The following is a 21,682-nucleotide window of genomic DNA, read 5'->3' as shown; positions in this document are numbered from 1 at the left end:
CCATGTTGGGGGTGGCATTCAAGAGGCCAGGGTGGGAGGGATAAGCAAGGATGGAATACAGGGAGCATGAACAGGATGGCCCGCTCTCCTCCTCCTCTCTCTTACCCCCACCCCCCCCCCCCCCCCCCCCCCCCCCCCTCAAGTTGGCAGCCTGCTCCTGTGGTGGGCATGTAAAATTCTAGCCAAAGGCTTGCTGCATTTATATAGCGTCTTTCATGATTGTAGGGTATCCTAAAGTGCTTTATAGCTAACAAAGTACTTTTGAAGTACTGTTGTTATTTGGCATTGTGGCGGCCAATTTGTGCACAGTAATGTGATGATGACTCGATGATCTGTTTTTATGATGTGTTTAAGGGATAAATATTGGCCAGGACACCAGAGATAATTCTCCAGCTGTTCTTCAAAATAGTGCCATGGGACCTTTTACGTTTAGAGGACTGACAGAGCCTCGCTTTAACTTCTCATCTGAAAGCCAGTACCGCTGATAGCATAGCACATGCTGTACTGAAATGGGCCCTTCTCGGTCATGTGCTCAAGTCCCTGGAGTGGGACTTGAACTCACAACCTTCTGACTTAAGAGATGAAAGTGCTACCAACTGACCTATGGCTGACACATGATCCAAAGCCACTGGATCAGGGAGGGACTGGATCAGAAAATCCATCTGCAGAAGGTCACCAACTCTTTTGGATTCATAACCCAGTGTAGTCACCACGTTCAGGAGAAACCACCTTCCAGAGAAACTGAAAGAAAATTGACAGAGCCAGATGGTGGGGTGGAGGGGGAAATACTTTAAAAGAATGAGCGTAATCTTAATGCGGATATACTTTTATTACACAGTGTGTTCCTTATCATAATTCTCCAAGGCAGTATTCAATACAGTTATACAATAGTAGAACAAATAGGCTCACTCCAAATTGAGAGGGCATTTTATCACTTATAATTTAAGAAAGATATCATCATTTTTCTCATTTCATCTGTTCATTAATTTTCTAATTTCACAGGAAATTGAGGCAATGTTTTGTAAAGAAAGTGGAGTAAACATTGGAGCCAACAAATTCACTCAATAAATGTCAGTCCATATTGGCTTATAGAAGGTGTACTTTTACACGGTGGGATTGAGTGAAACAGTTTTTCTTTCCTTCCTTTCTCCACCCCTTTAAGCTGTTCTATCTAACAAACTGTGAAACCTCACCAAATGCTGTTAACCAAGTCCAAATATTATTTAAGCTAGGATTTAGACTTGGGGCATCTTTGTTAGCAGTCTGATGCTGATGCTCCCTAATTTAATTTGCATCTCCCTAATTGATTTTAGGAGAGCAATCACCGAGGTGTTAAAACACACAATTTTAATTTAGTATTTTGTGAAATCCCTTTGGCCTGAATTTATAGCCTCGACCATCTGTGGCTTTGTGGAGACCTATTTAACTTTAGTCTCTAGAAATGATTGCCCATTCCTTTGCAGTAATATTTGTTAGTATGCTGTTGTACCTTGACATCCAGCTTTTTGTTTTTAATCAAACATTGATTCCTTTGTAGGGTTTGAATTATATATTAATTATTTACTAGTTTCAGGTGATGGGCATTTAATGGGGATTTACCTGTGAAACTGGTTGTTGGATTGGAAGTGCATATGTGAAGCTCTGCAAGTAAAAGCTTGTAAGTGTGTAAAGACTAGGCTCAAGTTCTGTCCTTTGTTTCTTGGCTATCAGAGTTATAATTAAATCAGATGTGTTCAGTGTCCTTTTTTGGTTTGTTTGGTTCAAGGTATTACAGGTACTTTAGATTGGCAAGGCTTCCCACATGGTGAGTTCCCACTCCCATCTCAGCAATCTATGGTTGAGGCCAGTAGAGCCTTGGCATTTCATTGAAGGAAGGAAATATGGGAACACCAGCATGCAAGTCAAGTCATTTTAAAGTAATTTCTGTGTCTTTTAAAAACTAGCAGGCAAGTCAAGTCACTGTAGGCCATTCCTGTATGTTTTATAGCTGGGTCGCTTGACTCTGCTAAATGCCCAAAAGCAGATTGTCAATCTGCATCTTGGATGTGGAACCCTAAAAGGAACAAAAGAGCTTATACTTCTGATGCATGCTACCCTAAACATTATTCAACGTGAACAGAAGAATGGGTGGTCTATGAGCATGTTGTACGAATACCAATCCTACAGATGTGTCCAGGGGTCTCCAGGAATTTAAAAGATTAATCTGCGCACTGCTGTGAACAACCCAGGAGAAAAATCACAGGGGAATGTTTTTTAAAAAATGTTTACATTTTCTTAACTGTTAAATGAAAGTGTTCAAAAAATATTGGCAACGACGGAGAGAAAAGGCTGACCAGTTGGAGGTGATAAGTCATGTGATGAAGCCTCCAAGATTATGTCCAAACAGAACTGGCAATCCTAGCATGTAGTTTTTTTGATGACAAGAATTAATGATGCCTCACAGTGTGTACCATTTGATTTTTAATACCATCTAGACATTCACACTCATGATGCTGAACTGGACTGATGCATTTGAGTCTAGTAAGAGGTTGCTGCTTGAGGTCCTGCAACTAGAAAGGAGTTAGCAAGTTTGACAATTCAATTGCCAAATCTCCAACAGTGAATTAGGAGTTTAAAAAAATCACCAAAGCGAGAGAGCTTAAGCTTAGGGTCAACATATTCCAGGATTCACTGGTCTTTGGAATGAAAATAGTCCATTATCAAGGTGCACGTTTCATGCTTTGTTGTTTTGTGTCTCAAGAAATGCTGAAGTAGATTGAAATTTTCTGAAAACCATATCCTGCTTATTTGTATATCATGCAGAATGAACCAGATTGTTGGTTTACTGTTGACTTCAACTCACTCCTCTTCCTGAATTCTCTGCCCGAAGGCAGGTCCTTAACGATTGTTCACCAAACCACAGCAAAGTTGCTGTGATTTTTACTAAGGGTAGGGTGAGGAGGCTGGCCCCGAATCAACCTCAGCCGGAATGGGGATCGAATTCCTTACTGATTCACATGCTAGTCTTCTAGCCAACTGCCTAACACAGCACCCCAATCTCAATAGTGTTTATAATTCTGCATGGAAGAAACATGGAGACACACATGATTTTGTAGTATGCAGTATAGACAAGAGCTTTCATTGCATACAACAGTTCCTATCATATGATTATGTATGGGCAGTAAGGATAAGTTTCTGATCATGGAAGACTTGAGGTTTGGTTACAAGAGTGATTGACAATGCTGAAACAAGTGTGGACCTGTAATAATTAGTAGCCTATCCAAATGGAACAAAATCCATTCACCTCAGCTCCAATTCAAATCCTGTGAATGAGAGTTTGCCAGCCACACTGAGTTACAGATGGGCAACATTAGCTTTGATTACTTATTGCTATCTTAGCCAGTTGATATTTTCCATTTGTATTTTGTGCCCCTTATTCTGAAGGAGTGGTGCAGTTGCATTTTTTTCACCTGTGTCGGGCAATATATCTGGTAAATGATGTAACTGCATTTTTTTTTCACAGCTGTGTAACTAGTCTTTCTCATCCCCTCCAGGTGTCTGATGTAAAGGCTTGCATACAGTTCTCAATAAAACGCCCTAATTTGCCATCGTCAGAGACTCACCCAGAAGAGAATATGTACAAGCGGTTAGATGTCACTACATGGTTAAACCATCTGAATGATGCTGGCCAAGTGGAAGAGGAATACAAACTCCGCAAGGTTTGAGAACTGCTTAACTATTCAGTGTCTTTACCAACAGGTTAGGCAGGTCAAGGATGTTGCCCATGGTTTCCCAGTGATTAGGTTCTGATTTTTGGTTGGATTGACAGCAAAGAATTGGAGTCCGAAAAGCTTCCTTCTCGCATGAAAGGAGGAGAGAAAATCCTGTTGCTGGTTATTCTTAGGAGCCATCTCCAAAGAAACCTAGGCAGAGGCCTGGGGAAATGTGTTTTTTTGTGAAATGGGAGTCAAGAAAGGGTTTGGAGAAAAATAGTGATGGATTAAGAGCTAGTTAGCTGCAACTCATTCTGGGCATCGAAAGGGAGAAGTGGTATCGTTCACCAATTCATGCTGCTTCGCAGTATGGGACAGCTCCATTTTAGACTGGACCATAAAATGTCAGTGAGGCGCATTAAGTTGAGCTATCGAATTCTCACCATGGTGAATTCCATGACTCCACCGTAGTAACATCATAAAAAAAGGTCGTCCAAGATAATCTTGAAGACCTACTATCAGCTACCTGGAATGACCATTGAGAAACCTTGGAACTGGTTTCTCATCTATCTTCTTGTCCTCTTGCGTTTGTGCACTTGCTTTCTCTCTCTCTCTCTCTCTCTTTTCCCCCCACCACTTCACTCGACGGCACCCCCCCCCCCCCCCCCCCCCACCACTTGCATGCATGTGCCTGCCTTGTTTTTCCCCCTGCAAGTTTTCTTCTGTCTCCATTTTAGCTACTATAGGAAAGACAAAATCTATAATGCAAGTGACTTGGAGAAGAAACTAAGTGCTCTGATTCTGAGTTAGCAGATAACCCACAATTGAGAGTTCTTGTACTGCTATTGTGCTGGAGTATAGAGTAGAAGTTTGATTAGAAAGCTAAGTCTATACACTGTAGTGAAACTGGTAAAAGAATGTACCTGTGCAAATATGTTGTCTGTATGCAGAAGTTATTCGTAAGTGATTCCTACATACTTGTGCCTTTTCAATTCAGCTTCTTGAAATAAAGGAAATGCTAATATTCTTATTCTATTTGCCTTTTTTGTTAAAGAATGTCCCTTCTGGGCTGCTTGAGGATTTGTAGTTGAAAATTGCCCAAATATGGTTTCATATTTGCTGTCAAAACAGATCAAACCTTTCATTTCCCCAAATAGAACTTCAATTGGGGAATAATGAAATAGCTCAGCAGTGTAACATGTTTAGTACGTTGTGTCCATGGGCTGGAAGATTTTTGAAACTTAGCCATGAGTAATGTTCCTCCAGGCAACTAGCTGCTGATCTTGGCTTTATCATTGGACACAGTACTGAAATGAGGTGCCTTGTTGAAAGGAAGCAGGAAAATTTGGCTGTGCCTTGTATCACAATCTAGCTCTAGTATATCATACCAGCTGGCCACAAATGAGCATTGGCAGAGAGACCATGGAGAAGTCTGCAGTTTTCTACCCATCCTCTCACCCTGATTCTGTGAAGCAAATATTAAGGAGTACAGGATCTTAAGAATTAAATTATATATTTGTCCCGCTTCATTTGCTGTCTGTGCCATTTTACTTCCTGTTGCCTTTTGAATGACTATTGAAGGAATGCAAGGATACATTCAGCTACAAAGCCTTTAGTTTTATTACATTTGATCCAGTATTTCTGCAACTTTATAATGAAACTTGTACTCCATGCATCCAAGTATTACCCGTTGCAAGACTTAACTTTGAGAATGATGCTGAATTAAACTCAGAACACTTCAGAGCTTTTGTCGCCTTTTTTTGTCAACTTTTTCCCATCATGTTCACCTTTGATATGGGGTTTGCCTATATGAACTGTGTCATTGTCAAGGCGACACAGGCTATCCATCTCCTCAGTTCAGCTTTAATCTTCTCCCTGCTAGTACAGAATTCCCAGCTTTTGTTGTGGAAATTTAGTGCCTATGTGGACCCTTCCACTGCTGGTATCCCTGCAGCACACCTCTGTTCTTGTGCCCAGCCCTACAGCTAGTGGTGGTTTTGTAGTACCTGTTCCTAACTATATAGTGTTCCACCTTCCAATGCACAATTAATCAACCATGTTGCTGAAGACCTTGCTGCAAAAGAATGATCTTTTCTTTGAAAAGTTATCCCTTTTTTTATAATCAAATGGCCTGACTTAGAGCAAGAGTTGTGACTAGTGTAAAATTCTAATTACTATATATCAACTAGCTTCTGAGATGCATGATTTTTTTTATAGCAAAATGTATATTTGTTGATATTGATCCATTCTGAATTCCACCTTTTGTATTTTTAAAGTTATTTGTATTAGTCTTAATTAAAGTGCTGGCAGGCCTCCATTGAGAATTCTTTCTGATCAGTCAGCCCTGGTGTTGTCCCATATGGCACAGTTGCTGGTCGCTGCCTTGCTTCATCAGCATGTGATGGCTATGGTGATAATTGGGTTTGGGAAAGTATTACATTTCCACAACAAGACCTGGGAGTTCTGCACCAGCAGGGAGAAGATTAATGCTGAACTGGAGGAGATGGATGGCCTGTGGAGCTTTGACAATGACACAGTGATGCATCTGGTCACAGCTGAGGTCCTAGCCAAGACTGGCAAGATGCTAGTATGTACCGTTGCTAGAGAGTAACATATGGATTTGAAGAGATTCCCAAATATAAGTAATTAAGGCCAAATGCACTCTTACAGGGTAATTCATTTAGTAATTCAAAAATGAATGAAATCAGCCTTGCCTCTCTCAGATGAGACATAAGAGTGGTGAAACTCTGTAGTATTAAGTTTAATAGATCTTAGTACAGAATCTAGGCTGACAAGTACTTAAGTTCAGTACTGAGGGAGAGATGCACTGACTTTTGGATGAGATGTTAAACTGAGTCCCCAAATGCTTGCTAAAGTGAACATAAAAAATCTAATGGCATGATTCACACACAGCAGAACAGCGGAGTTTTCCTAAAGCCTGGGCAACATTTATCCCTCTTCCAACAACACATTTATCTTAGCAGGTCTGCCTGGAACTTTGGAGAGAGAAACAATGTTTGAACTGGTGACCATTGGTCAGAATTCTGATGAAGGGTGTCCAACCTGAAATGTTAACTCTGGGATGGATTTACTGCAGCCCATCATGGCAGGAAATACGGCAGGCAGGCCCGCTTACTCGCAGGAGAGGCCCCATCAGTCTCCCGGCAGCAGCAAAATCTCATGGGATTAAGGCAGAGGGCAGAAAGGGCTGATGCGGGATTCCTGGCCCCTGATGGCAGGATGTCAGTTAGGCTCATTAATGAGCCAAGTGACACCCATTATCACTGCATCCACTGCAACTTAATGGTGGCTAAGGGATTAAATGGGAGCCACATGGCTCTCCCGCGCCCTCGGAAGGCAGCCCAACAAACCCCATTGGCCACCTGGGTGAGGGGAGGCACCTGACATCAGGAAGGGGGAGGTCCACCAAGTGCCCCACTCTCCTGTGACCCCCATCCTGCCTTTACTCACCTCTGAACTGGAGTCGCACGATGATTGGACCCTGACCCCTGGTTGGCGCATTACTGCCAGCTGCTGGCGCTGGTGGGAATGAGGAGCTGGAGACCTCTGATTGGCCAGCAGCTCTTGGTGGACTTCAAGCACTAGAGATCTTAATCACAAGGAACCCCCAACAGTGGAACTTAAGTGCCTGAATGGCACTCGATTCCGTTGGGTTTCCGCGATGGAACTGACAGGGGTTCCCCACCAGTTCTCTAACCAGTGGGTGAGACCCCATCGGCCCAACAGAATTCCGGCCTCTCTTTCTCCCTCCGCAGATGTTGACATAACCACTAAGCACTTCTAGCAATTTCTGTTTTTATTTCAGATTTCCATCATCTGCAGTATAATCTTCACCTCATTGGTGTTGGTAAAATCTTGCAATGTGCCAGTTAGATGCTACATTTACCTACACAACAGAGACCACATTTCAGAGGTGTTGCCTGTGAAGCATTTTGATGACAGCCTGGGGACATGAAAGATGTTATATAAAAACATCAAATGTACTGTTATGTAGACAAATACAGCAACCATTTTTCACACCAAGGCTCTACAAATGGAAGTAGGATGAATGATGAGTTGATCTGCTTTTTGAGATGTGGTTGATGGAAGAATGTTTGTCAGGACAAAGGAAGAGTTCTGTGTTCTTCATCAAAATAATTTTGTGGAATTTTTGACCTTCATCTGAAGAAGTCAGATTTTAAATTAATCCTGGGTCAGATTGCTATGATGCATTGGGGCATTCTAAGTTTCATTAACAAACACTTATATAATTCCTCCAGAAACTCTATTTTAACTATAATACTATACTAATAATAAGAAACACTTTGGCTTTTGAACTACAGAGATTTGTTCACTATACTAATAATAAGAAACACTTTGGCTTTTGAACTACAGAGATTTGTTCAGACTAAATGGTTTAGTTAGCTCCTTGCAAATTACATCTAGACCACTTTATTGTGCTGTGTAATATTCATTTGTATTGCATCCTTGTGAAAGCAATTCTGTTTTTAAATTAAAGCGAAATACTGCAGATACTGGCAATCTGAAATAACAAATTGCCAGTGGTACTTAGCAGGTCTGGCAGCATCTATTGAGAGAGAAAAACAGAGTTAACGCTTCAAGAGTTTTTCCAGCACTTTGTTTCTATTTCCGTTTTTAAATAAATCTGACAAAAGAACCTTCTAAAATATGATGGTGAAATTCTACATAATTATCTAATAGCAATTTTACTGCTAAAAGCGTAGAATTGTTAACCTTGATTCACATTACTCCTGTTCATTGCACATTCCAAAATTGAATGTACTAGCTCATGGGGGGTTGAAAATTTGTTTGTCAGAATTGTACTTTGCTGTGAACCTGAATACAGAGAACTATAAGAGATCCTGTATTGTAACAATTAGCTCTTTCCAACATTTGTTAACAGTAATAATAAACAGCTTAGTTACAAGTCACTTCTTACAGGTTTAATTTCAAAAAACTTTGGTTCACTTTGCTTGAATTAAGTTTGTATAGATTCCCAAGAAAGTGAAATATAAGCACCCACCTACTTGTTTATGTTTATATTTTCTGTGTATGTTACAATTGGGAAAGAACCAGCTGCCAGATGATAGAAATTTTCACAATTTTTATTTGAACTATTCTCTGTTTCCTTCAAAGGCAATATTTTTTGGAGGTATCGATCCTACAATTCGTGGAGAAGTCTGGCCATTTCTGTTACGATTTTATAGCTGTGAATCAACATCAGAAGAAAGGGAAGCTCTACGGATTCAGAAACGCGCAGAATATGAAGAAATTCAGCAAAAAAGGTAACTTATAATTCATGTGCAAATGACCAGTACTGGCTTCTTGGGCATTTCTTCAGGAGTTATTTGCTGTTGACCGATTGCACGATGATCAGCTGAGCAACAACCTGAGATTGGCAAACCTTAAAATGTTTTGTGCAGTCCTAAGGGAGAGCTGCACTATTGCCTTTTCAGATAAGTCATTAAACCAAGGACACCCCTGCTCTATCAAATTTTTTCTTCATTGATTGGATGTGGGCATCGTTGACATGGCTAACATTTATTGCCCATCCCTAATTGCACTTGAGAACGTGGTGGTGAACCACTGTCCTAAAACACTGCATTTCATGTGGATTACAGTTTCTTGTAGCAGTTTTTGGTGCAACTGAGTGACTTGCTAGGCTTTTCAGAGGGCAGTTAAGAATTAACCATATCACAATGGCTTTGGAGTCACATAAAAGCCAGACTTGGCAAGACTGGTGGGTTTCTTTCACTAAAGGATATTAGTAGATGCAAAAAGATTCCATTACATATTTCAAAGAAGAGCATGGGAGTTCTCTTTGGTTTCCTGGCCAATATTTATTCCTCAATCACATTACGAAAACAGATTATCTGGATATTACCACATTGTTGTTTGTGGGAGCTTGCTGTGCACAAATTGGCTGCCATGTTTCCTACATTACAACAGTGACTGCACTTCAAAAGTACTTCATTGACTACAAGCACTTTGAGATGTCCTGAGGTCCTGAAAGGTACTATCTATAAATATAAGTCTTTTTCCTTTTACTACTGGGACAAAAATAAGCTGTACAGTTGAGACGGTATACATGCGCAACACACTGCGACTAGAAGAGATAAGTAGAACTGTAGAAAAGGAATTTTCATAGGGGAAAGGAGGATTCAGATAGACATGATAATAACCTCAAGATAAGAAAAAAGGGCTATATACAGGGCATCAGCAACCAAATGGGGGAATTGGAGGAAGTGATTAGAAGAGATAACAAAAACGTAGCAGCAGATAAAATAGGATTTGGAATTAAATATTGCAGGATATAATGTATTTAAAAAAGATAAAAACAACATGGGGTGGTGGGCTGGCTTTGTTACTTAGAAATAACAATGGTAATAATAAAAAAAATTAAAAATATGAAATCATGGAATCGTTAGTGCAAAAAGAGATCATTAAGCCCGTCGTGTCTGCACCAGCTCTCCAAATGAGCAATTCACTGAATGCCATTCCCCCGTCTTCTCCCTGTAACCCTGCACATTGTTCCTTTTCAGATAACAGTCTAATTCCCTTTTGAATGCCTCGATTGAACCTGCCTCCACTGTACTCTCAGGGAGTTCATTCTAGACCTTAACTACTCACTGCATGAGACAGTTATTCCCCATATCACTTTTTTGCTTCTTTTGCTAAATATTTCAAATCTGTGCCCTCTCATCTCAATCCTTTCACAAGTGGGAACAGTTTCTCCCTATCTACTCTGACCAGACTCTTCTTGATTTTGAACACCGCTACCTCCTCGCAGCTTTCTCTTCTCCATGGAAAACAGTCCCAACTTTTCCAATCTTTCTTCATAGCTGGTTCCAGGAATGAGGAATTTCATTCTTGTGAACAGAATACATATGGATTGAAATAAAGGATAGGAAAAGATTACAGGTAGCCAAGAAATGGAAAGGAAATGGAGGGAAAAATATGTAAGAAAATGAAATGCAGGGAGAAATTAGTCAATTTGCTGTAAGCTCTTTTTGCACTACTTGCATAGACAAATTTCACCTCCAAATTCTTTCGAAAAGGTCAGTGAATGGGGGGCTTATTAGTTAGTGAAGGCTCAGGTTCACATTACTAGTAGCCTTTTGTTTCATACCTTTTTTTTTCACAGCTTGCTATAGTAAATACGTTTGGAACTATCTGGTTGTCACTAATTCTTTCTACAGTATTTATCTTTCTGTTATTCAATACAACCTTTTGGAGTTAAAAGAAAATAAGTGTGCCACAGTGTGGTAGAGTAGGTCTGTCATCTGTAGCTAATGTGAAATACAGCCTCTGTTGGGCCATTGCACAGAATAATTTCTAAAGGAAAATGAAAAGCATGTCAACACAAGCGACTCTTAAACCTCTCAGTCATGGCAGGAATCAGAATGCCTATCAATAGGAATGATTAGATTAAAAGTGGGAGAGCAAAGATAATTTTAAAATAGGGAGAAAAAAACCAACAGTAGGTAGAGTTATAACTGTGGCATTAAAGATGGTTACAATTTGAATAGAAAAAGGTTTCCAAGTGTACCTTTGAATATGCATGTGCCAAGTATGAGTGTTTTTTGTACATTTTGCTGGTGGCCTTTTAATGCAAGTTTATGAGAAAACTGAACTGAGGAAATGTCAAGAACAGTAAAACATTTGCCTTGTTTACCTAAAATCATATTTTCCATTATAAATTTTAAAAAATCAAACCTTAAAATAACACTGAAGAGAAATGTTAGATTTCATAATATATTCAGGGTGGTTCACCTGGGTTCAATTACAACTTGCTCAAAAGGAACAATTTTGCTTATCAACATTTGTGCCCGTTAGCTCTGCCACTACCAACATCGTGTCAAAAATATAACTTACATTATTTGATTTCTCAATATATTTTAGAAATTACTCGCGTTGATTTTTCACATTTTAGCTCAAGAAGCCCAATCATAATTGTGATAGGTTCACTCAACATCTGTCATTACGACAGATCTGAAGGAAGGATCGGTAATAACAGATCCTTCTCCAGCTTGTTGCTGGATGGCTGTGTAAAAGCAGCTAGACAGAATTAAGGGAGGTGAGCTGTGTGAGTTACAGGGATTCAGGCTTAAATTATTTCCCTTTTGCAGATTGTCTATGACTCCAGAGGAACAGGAAGATTTTTGGCGGAAAGTTCAGTTTACTGTCGATAAAGACGTGGTTCGGACTGATCGATCCAAACAGTTCTTCAAAGGGGAAAACAATCCCAATGTGGAAGCTATGAGGTAAGGTTGTTGTGTGTGACTGTGTTGATTGGGTAGTTTTGAAGACAATGTCACAAAGTGGCAACATGACACTCCTTAAATTTAAGAAGTGCTTGGCAAACAATAGTCTGAATTACAGTTTGACTACTTTCAATTTTACAATGTCTTTTGTTTAGCAGAAAATTGAATTTTGCATTAAATTACATTTGATGCAACTAATGTTTGTGCTGTCTACGTAACATTGACTGCATTTCAAAGTAGTTTATTCCATATTGTGATATTTCTGAAAAATTTGATAAACCAAATCAATGCAAACCTTTCCTTTTTATATCTGATACTCAACAAGAAAAATGGGCTGACAATTGGTGACAATTTCATTGATTCATGGAAATGCCCAATGGCTAACTTTGCAGAGACTGTGGAAAATGTCATGAAGACTACAGGAAATGGTTTGAGTTATGTAGAGCTATGTTGTAATTATGCAGAAGGCCTCCATCCAATTTTTAAAAAATGACTTATTGTTACAAGTTCATGTTCTTGTCTGAAATATTGTTTCAGGTATAGAGGTTCCAGTCACTTCCATAAGCAGTCTGAGTGTTATATGTTTGAGGGCATGGCCGTTTTGCCCAATATCTAATTAAAGCGTAACCCAGCAATGTAAATAAATATTCATGTCTTTTGCACATGTTCATTGGAAAGATTGAAGAACCAGTACTTATTGAGACAAGGCCAGATATGAATCATCTAAGCTGCTTTATTTCACAGCACCAGAACATAGAGGCAAAGATCGGATTTCCTTATTTAAAGTATTACATTTTTATTTGCATAATAATACAAGTGATGAATATGCTATGCCTCATAAACAGCAAGGCATCTTGTTCCACTTAAAGTAATTTCTAACTATCCCTTCACTCTCTAACCTTCTCACAACCTTCACTGGATTTGACTTCTTTGTTGCTTTTGTTTTCATAAACCGAGCTGACTTCACAGCCTATGCTGGTCCTGACTAACTGACCCCTCATATGTAGGTCTCTTTTATTTCTGCCACATCATTAATTGGGGCTTGGTTCTTGAATTCCCCACCCATTTGGGGTTGACCAGAAAACTGCCAATCATGACTACTACTGCACTGCCCCCACACCTTGAAACCAGCATCATGCAAAACTCATCAGGAATGGCCTACCCAACTCCTGACATGTAATAAAAACAGTAAATGCTGGAAAAACTCAGCAGGCCTGACAGCATCTGTGGAGAGAGAAACAGTTAACGTTTCGAGCTCATATGACTCTTCTTCAGAGCTTCATGACATGCATATGTTTGGGAGCACCTGTGTTTAACAATTCCCCTGTTTTGTGTGGTAATACTTTCTGTGTTTGGCTTTGCTACACAAGCTCCAATACATGGAGCTTGTGGTCTTCTTCTTTGACTTGTGAAAATTCACAACGCTTAAGCATAATTGAATCCCACATCCTTTACATGAATAAAAAAATGATAAAAATTCTGGAAATGTATCACTTATGCATATTTATTTGAATATCTTCACAGGAGAATCTTGCTGAACTATGCAGTTTACAGTCCTGAGATAGGGTATTCCCAAGGAATGTCTGATCTGGTGGCTCCAATCTTGTCAGAGGTCAGGGATGAATCTGACACATTTTGGTGTTTTGTCGGACTAATGCACAATACAATTTTCATCAGCTCACCACGGGATGATGATATGGAAAGACAACTGGTAGGTGCTGAGTCAGCTGGGGAAAAATATCTTTGAGTGACAATGAAAATGATTGAAGGGAACTAAATTAGTTTTTGGAAAAATGTTTAATTCTAATATGACTCTTCAAATTTCAGGTAATACAAATCTTTGTAGCAAGATTAGCTGCTGCCTTAAAATTCCTTTACAATATAGGATGCTTGGGAACAAATCATGTTTCATGAAGTATAGTATTTATTTTTCTTTCGTACTTTCTCAATTTCCAGCAGTTTTTATGATTTTCGATGAGAACTTACAATTAATTTTGGATACTTGGAGCAGAAACCACTTGAACGCTGAAAGTTAACTTTGTAGTTTCATGTGAATGGTTTAGAAAGTACCGGTATTTCAATGATTAGGAATAAATCATTCCCACTTCCAGTTATTCCACTGTTGGCATTGGTGTTCTGAATCCTTCATACAGTGTAAACAGAGCTAATTTAGAGCACCTGTTGCCCTATTTCATGCATTGTAAATGGGGCATGATTTGTTAGGTTGCCTATTTTATATATATATATATATATATATGACAGATTTTTAAAATAAAATTTTTTTCTTAAATTATATGTAATGCACTCTTCCTTGACCTCAATTTTTTAAAATTATGGCAAATCTCATCTGTTTAAGAACATTGTACAGTTCATCTATTTTTTAAAAAATATACATGTAGTTAGATATTTTTAAAAATGCAGTGTTTGTGTATTTTTTTAAAGTTGTACCTGAGAGAGCTACTGAGATTGATGCACCTCCGTTTTTACCAGCACTTGGTGTCCCTGGGTGAGGATGGGCTCCAAATGCTGTTCTGCCATCGGTGGATTCTTCTCTGCTTTAAACGCGAGTTTCCTGAAGCAGAGGCACTTCGCATTTGGGAGGCATGTTGGGCTCATTACCAGGTTAGCATTTGCTCTTTTAGACATTTGTTAAGTCCAGTAGATTGGATAAATGCTGATTGTGGGAGTAACAAACCTACAATAGTTTATTTTTAAACCAGGGCATTTGAACATAGTTTGCACCAATAATTGAATTGGACTCTTTTAGGTTGGTATTTACACTTAACAGCATTGTGGCTGTACTAGATATAATTATAATCCTTTGCTTTTACATGTGAAACCATAGTTAGAATCCATCACAGATTGTCTCCGTTAGGGAGACAATTCGGCCATCTTCACTCATCTATGCAGAAAGACAGTTGCAAAATTATCCCATCTTATCCTACTCATTCCATGCATTGAGAATGCCTGTGTGAAGAAAGACCTCTTGACGTTAGATCTATATTTACCTAGATTGAACCAGTGCCCTACTATTCTATAGTTATAATTTAATTTGTAAAGTTCTCAATCCATCCTTTCCACACAGTTTACAATATTAAATACCCCTTGAGGCCACCTTTCAGATACTTTTTTCTTTTGAAGTTGAAAAGCCGGGTTTCTTCATTCTGCCTAATCATGCAGTTGAAGCTTGGGATGTATCTCATGGTTCTTCTCTGAGCTTTTTTGGCTTGAATTTCTGAACAAAATCGGATGTAGTAATCAGGGTAACATCTAACCAGAGCTTTGTACAGCTCGACTTCCACCATTTTGTAATATTTTGCCTATATAATTCAGCATTCTAATTGCTTTGTTGGCTATTGTGCTGCAATGACACATGATTCATAACTGTACTAGGTACATAAAGGACAAATTCATGTTGACAGTGCTGTTACCTTTTTCTAAAAGGTTTTTTTTTGGAATCATTGGATTGGTAGGTAGAAAAGTAACACCATTGTTCAAGAAAGGAAGAGAGAAAACAGGGAACTACAGGCCAGTTAGCTTGATGTCAGTTGTTGGAGAAATGCTGGAATCCATTACTAAGGAAGTGGTAACACAGCACTTGGAAAATCGTAATATGGTTAGGCACAGCCAACATGATTTAATCTTAGGGAATAGTGTTTGAAAAATCTATCAAAATTTTTTGAGAATGTTACTACCAGTGGATGCAGTATATTTTTCAAAAGGCATTCAATAAGGTGCCACACGAAACATAGCTGCACAAGATAAGAACTCATGGGGTTAAATTAGTTAAAAGATTGAAAGCAGAGAGTAGGAACAAAGAGCTCAATTGTTTAAAATCTGTGTTAATGACTTAGATGAGGGGACCAAGTGTAATGCATCCAAACTTGCTGATGAAGCAAAGCTGGGTGGGAAAGTAAGCTCCAAGGAGGATACAAAAGAGTCTGCAAAGGTATATACGTAGATGAAGTTATTGGGTGGCAGATGGCGTATGACCTGGGGAAAGGTAAGCTTATTCACTTTGGTAGTAAGAATAGAAAAGCAAAGTACTTTTTCAACGGTGAGAAACTATTAAAATTTAGCCTTTTGTCAATTAATCTCTCCTGTCCTCCACCCTATCAGAGACCTTCCCTTTTATTCTTTACCTCTTTCTCCTTCCATTGGCTCAAAACCTATTCCATTTCTATCTTTATTCAGCTCTGAGAAATGGTCATCTCAGCCTGAAACGTTGCTTTTGTTTCTCTCCACAGACGCTGTCTGATTTCCTGAGCATTTCCAGCATTTTTTCATTTCATTTCAGATTTCCAGTATCTTGCTTTTTGAGCTATCAAGTGTTGCTGTTCAAAGATTTGGGTGTCCTTGTACAAAGTTGGTGAAATGCAGGTACAGGAAGCAATTAGGAAGGCAAATGGTATGTTGACATTTATTGCAAGGGGTTTGGAATAAGGAAGTTTTGTTGCAATTCTAAAGGGATTTGATGAGATCACACCCAGAGTAGTCTGTGCAGTTTTAGTCTCTGTAACTATGGAAGGAAATGCTTGCCTTATAGTGGGTACAATGAAGGTTTACTAGACTGATTCCTGGAATGAGAGGGTTGTCCTTAGGAGGAGAGATTTCATTGAATAGGCCTATTATTGTCTGGAGTTTAGAAGAATGAGAGGCGCTCTAATAGAAACATTTGATAGGATAGATGCTGAGAGTTAAAGGGGCATAGTCACAAGATAAGGGGTTGCCCATTTAGGACGCTCATATGAGGGGAAATTACTTCACTAAGAGGGTTGTGAATCTTCGGAATTCTGTACTTCAGAGGGCTGTGGGTACTCAGTCATTGTGTATTCAAGACTGAGATTGATAGATTTTTGGACTCTTAAGGGAATCATGGGCTATGAGGATGGGCATGAAAATTGATTTGAGGTTGTAGATCAACCATGATTTTATTGAAGGGCAGAGCAGACACTAAGGATCGTATGACCTACTGCTCATATTTCTTGTGCTCTTGCGAAAAGCTGAGTTTTAACACTTCTGAAATTATCATTATGGGTAACTTTGTTTAATGGTGTTTTAAATTATAGCATATTAGCCAACAGCAACACCAATTTTGGTAATTATGTGATACGGTTAATATGGTGGTAGTGCTGCTCCTGGATGCACTGATGGACTAGAACATGAGTTTTTTTCTTGTTTCACTGAAGGCAACATCGCCAGACACACATTACATTAAGTTGAGTTGTGGATGGCCTGAGTGTTCAGTTCACATACAGGCCAGCAATACAGTTTGTCAATCATTAGTCTATATGAACCATCTTCCCACCCCCCCACTCTCCTCTTCTCCTCTCTCTCCCCCCTCTCTCCAACCACCCCTCATCACTCTCTCCTCCTCCACTGCAAACGATAATAAGTTAAAATTGCTGATCTTGGTTTTCAAACAACGGTGCTGTTTTTTCTTTCTTCTGGTACTGTAGTGTAAAGAGGGTGAATTCTATAATGACAGCACCTTAAGAGTATTAGAAAAACATTGTTGCTTGAAATGGTTCTCTAAGATAAATGCAGGATAAAATAACACGGTATTATATTCCATTCTGTCAGTGTTGCCCTCTGGTCAAATGGCATAATTGCTCAGACTGCTGTCCTTTTAGACAATGCACTCTTTAATTTTAGTCCCAGATTTACTAATAGAGCAACACTGAAATGCCAAAATAATTGTACAAAAATCGAGCAAGTCTGATACTGTTTCATGCAGATTTAATCAGTAAATCAATGGATTTTTAAAAAATACAAACTAAAATGTTGGAAAAAGTGCTGGAAAAGAGAGACATTTTGGTTGTATTATTTCATACCAAAACGTATATTTTCACTTTTTAAACAAAACCTTTCTTGTCCTTCCTGACATGCCCATTAACTGGCCATTATTCTCCACCAAATGAAATGACCAGAATTATCATTGTTGTAAACTTATCCATGAATTTTACTACCATGCTCCATCTTGACTCATCAACCAGAATTTAAATAGGATGAGCTGTCCATAGCTCAGTTGACTGAATTTGGTCAATTGTTAAGTGACTAAAGTGGCAAGGGGACTAGGAATTTAACTTCCAATCTTTTGATCAGGAATTGATTTACTTCCACCAGTTTAAGTACTACGTCTGCTTTCTTGCACTTTGTGCCCTGAGATCCTCCCCCAGACCCCTCGTGCGCACACACACACACGCACACGCACACACACAGCATTTGATCACACTGGTAAACGCTCAATTAACCAATCTTTCAACCACTTGCAGCTGGGGAAGAAATTCTGGATATGCTGGAGGTACTCTGTGTCCCAGTCCCAGCAGCTAATATGTTAATATTTTAATATGCTGATGGTTATGCTGATATGAATATGAATAATATGGCAGGAAAGAAGCACTTTGAGCCATAAGAATGCCTTTCCTTGCTCCCATATTAAATGCAAGATGAGGCAGCCACTTATTTCTCCCCTGCTGGTTAATGTTCTGCCTATCCTTCAAGTGTTGCCTATTGTTTTCCCACAATCGCCAGTCTTCGATAGTACTTGGCTGCTATACCTGGTTTGATTCCATTTCAATAAAAGCAACAATAATTTTTTCCCATCATCATGCTGGGTGCAGTGAGTTTTAAATATTGCTCTTAAGTACAGGCAGACTTACAGTTTCTGGCTAGGATGACACATGCCTTTGTTGTCTATCACAATGCAACTTAGCATGTCAAATTTTCTTCTTGTTTCCAGCCAAAATATCAACACTATCATGCAATTCTCGAGGAGCATTTGCAATGATATTCCAGTGTTGAATTTGCCATCATAACAGACCCAACTGTTCTCCTGCACAACCGAGCCTCAGGTTTAATCTGACTAGGAGAGGCTGCAGCATATCTCTTAAGAGCCCCTGTTTAAGCAGTTTACAGGGTAACCAACTGTTTTTACTCCAGGGCTGTCAAGATCTATTACTGTTAATTTTTCCAATTGAAAATCTTCAGGCTCGGGGTTATGACCACAGCCGGTGTTAATTGCTGCACAAACCAAATCCCAGAGGGGAAACTTGGCTTACGGGCTGTAACCTTTTTTGTATTCTGAAACCAAGAAGAAGACATACCGACCTCAGCAGTAAGAGGTCCAGTAACACTTTTGGGATTTTATAAGTTAAAAATAAAAGTTTTATTAACAAGAATAAAAGAAAACTTAAGCACACAAGATTACAGTTACACAATTAAGGTTAGTCTTACAAAACATTCCCCCAAGAACTCTCTACTTGGTCAAACCCAAAGTAAACACTTTCCAGGCAATGCTTTCTTATAGATGTCTACCAAGAAATCCAGTGGTATTACACAAGGCAAACTGCTGTAGCTTCAATAAAGGCATACCACTTGATCATTGCCCTCTTTCACTCTGCAGTGGAATCTACTTCAGCACGAAACTGCTTGCTGCAGCCTAAGACTTTTCTGGCTTAACTGGATGGATGATTCAGACTGCATCCTCTCTCCCAACCCAGAGCTCCAGCTATTTCCACCTATCTCTAGCTCAACAGCTATCCACAGTAACGCTAACATCCCCTTCATCTCCATTCCATTGTTCTCACACACCTCTTTGAAACTCAAACCCTTCCAAATATAAGATCTTTCATGTTTACCTCTTGTCTTTGCTTTTGGGTCAATAAAATATAATATCCACACTACTATTTATCTATGGAACTCCTGCATGATGCAAACATGTTTCTTGTCACCTCTGACAAGAAACATGTTTGATTTTCAAACTAATTCTAAACTTATCTAAAAATGCAAATGTTAGATCTAACCTATTTGCCTGTACCTCAAACTCAGCGCCTCTGTCCCTTTTCATGTTTCAAACCCCCCCAGACAACTTGAATCCTATCAAACTCTGCCCAGCTTAATTAAAACAAACACGCGCGCACACACTTATTTTACAGAATAACGCATTATTCCCCAAAATATTTTTTAAAAATCTATTCTCACACTCAAAAGTTCAATCCGGTTTTATGGTTATCTAATCATTAACCTTGGAGCAAGTGTCTGTTTAGAGTACCTGTAAAACGGAAATTTGGAAGTTAGAAAGAGCTTAACAGATCCTGTCTGACAGCGGAGTCTTTAATTTCCCTGAAAGTTACCCCTTCTTCTCACTGCTTTGTCAGTTTCCTGCAATGTGTGGATAATGCCAGAATGAGGAAGAAAAGAAAGTACCTATCCAGTTGGCTAATCTGCATTCTTCACATTAAATTAATTCAGCACACAGTGCATTTGCCTCCTGCTATCAACAGTTTGGAATAAAAGAGTGCCTTTAATGTAGTACAAAAGGGGCTGGTTAACTCAGTTGGCTAGAGTGTGGTGTAGAATAACACCAACAGCTTGGTTTCAATCCCTGTACTGGCTGAGGTAGTTCATGGGCCTGCCTCCTCACTTTGCCCTATAGTGATATTATGGCATAAGCCATGATTAGCAACTCTCAGTCTATGAGGACGCTGCATGAAGGGAGAGATAATGTAGTAAAATGTCCCATAGTGTTTCACAGGAGCTTTGTTAAGCACATTTTAATACTGAGCCATATGAGTTATTAGGACAGGCCAAAGTGGTAGAATCTTGAAGAAGAGGGAGCTGGAAATGTTCCCTATCACTAGCTGCTCAGGCCCTTTCATAGCGCAAATAAAATGGCTGTTCTTGGAGTCTTGCGATTTAGCTCACCTTTTTATATAGTGTTGGTAAGGTAAAGATCATATGGAAAATGTTCTTGACATCCTTTCCCAAAGTAAAGTTGCCCCATGTTTCTGCAATTTCTCCAACACCTCCAGAACTTAATTAAATGAGTTATAGAGATGGAACTGCACTTGTTTTCATTAAAGCAAAGGTGTTAAAGAGGGCATGATACAGATCTTGAAAACTATTCTTAAAAGCATACATAGTCTCTGCTTTAAACACCAACTGTAGAAATGCGTTCCACAGTCTTATAACCCTCTGTGTAAAAATGTTTCTCTTGCTCTCTATCCTAACAGCTTGTATCTAATTTTGTCTCTATGTTCCCTTGTTTAAACCATTCAATCTCTAAGTCTGTTTCTCTATCTAATGTGTCCCATCCCTTCATAATTTTCACTTCATAATTTTAAGCACCTTTATCAAATCACTCTGTAATCTCACTTGTTTTGGGGGAAAAACAGCCTTCGTTATTCAAATACTTTTATATATTTGCACTATTTATACTAGACACAATCTGAGTGAATCCGTACTGCTTTTTCAGTTCTCTCAACATCTTTCCTTAAGTGAGGAGCGCAAAGCTAAACTCACTACTCCATCTGTTGTTTTAAAGTTTTATATAAATTAATCATTATACTTCAACTTTAATATTCTATCCCGCTTGCTATAAAATTTAGTAATCTTGGCTTTTTAAAAATTTCCTCATTCACCTTGAGGTGTTATGTGTAAGATCTTATAAACCTGAGCCCTTCAATCCCTCTGTTCTTGCACATCACCCAACCTTCCTATTCAAAGCATAATTGTTGTTTTGATCAAAATGTACCACCTCACATTCCATGACAGTGCAGATGTGACAGGCTCGATGGGTTGTTTCCTCCCATACTTCCTGATGAAACTTGTTTATTCAATTTTTTTTAATGAAGTTATTTTGTTTTTTGATGCAGAAACCATCCTTCAACAAATACTCCTTCACAGGAGTTGCGATTGTTAGTT

The 21,682-nt window shown here is 39.0% G+C and overlaps 1 protein-coding gene across 1 annotated transcript in view; it reads left to right on the top strand.

Moving 5' to 3' along the window:
- Window positions 1-21,682, top strand: part of tbc1d16 (TBC1 domain family, member 16) — an 88,832-nt gene that overhangs the window by 50,567 nt on the left and 16,583 nt on the right. The window contains exons 6-10 of the mRNA XM_078571046.1: window positions 3,534-3,698; window positions 8,850-8,998; window positions 11,843-11,977; window positions 13,502-13,688; window positions 14,420-14,599. Of these exons, the coding sequence (XP_078427172.1) occupies window positions 3,534-3,698; window positions 8,850-8,998; window positions 11,843-11,977; window positions 13,502-13,688; window positions 14,420-14,599 (816 nt within the window). The remainder of the gene's footprint in view (window positions 1-3,533; window positions 3,699-8,849; window positions 8,999-11,842; window positions 11,978-13,501; window positions 13,689-14,419; window positions 14,600-21,682) is intronic.

The sequence above is a fragment of the Cetorhinus maximus genome, chromosome 24 (assembly GCF_964194155.1).
Source record: "Cetorhinus maximus chromosome 24, sCetMax3.hap1.1, whole genome shotgun sequence".
NCBI lineage: Eukaryota > Metazoa > Chordata > Chondrichthyes > Lamniformes > Cetorhinidae > Cetorhinus > Cetorhinus maximus.
Note: the sequence above shows the minus strand (reverse complement) of the source record. Positions and strands in the feature narration are given on the sequence as shown.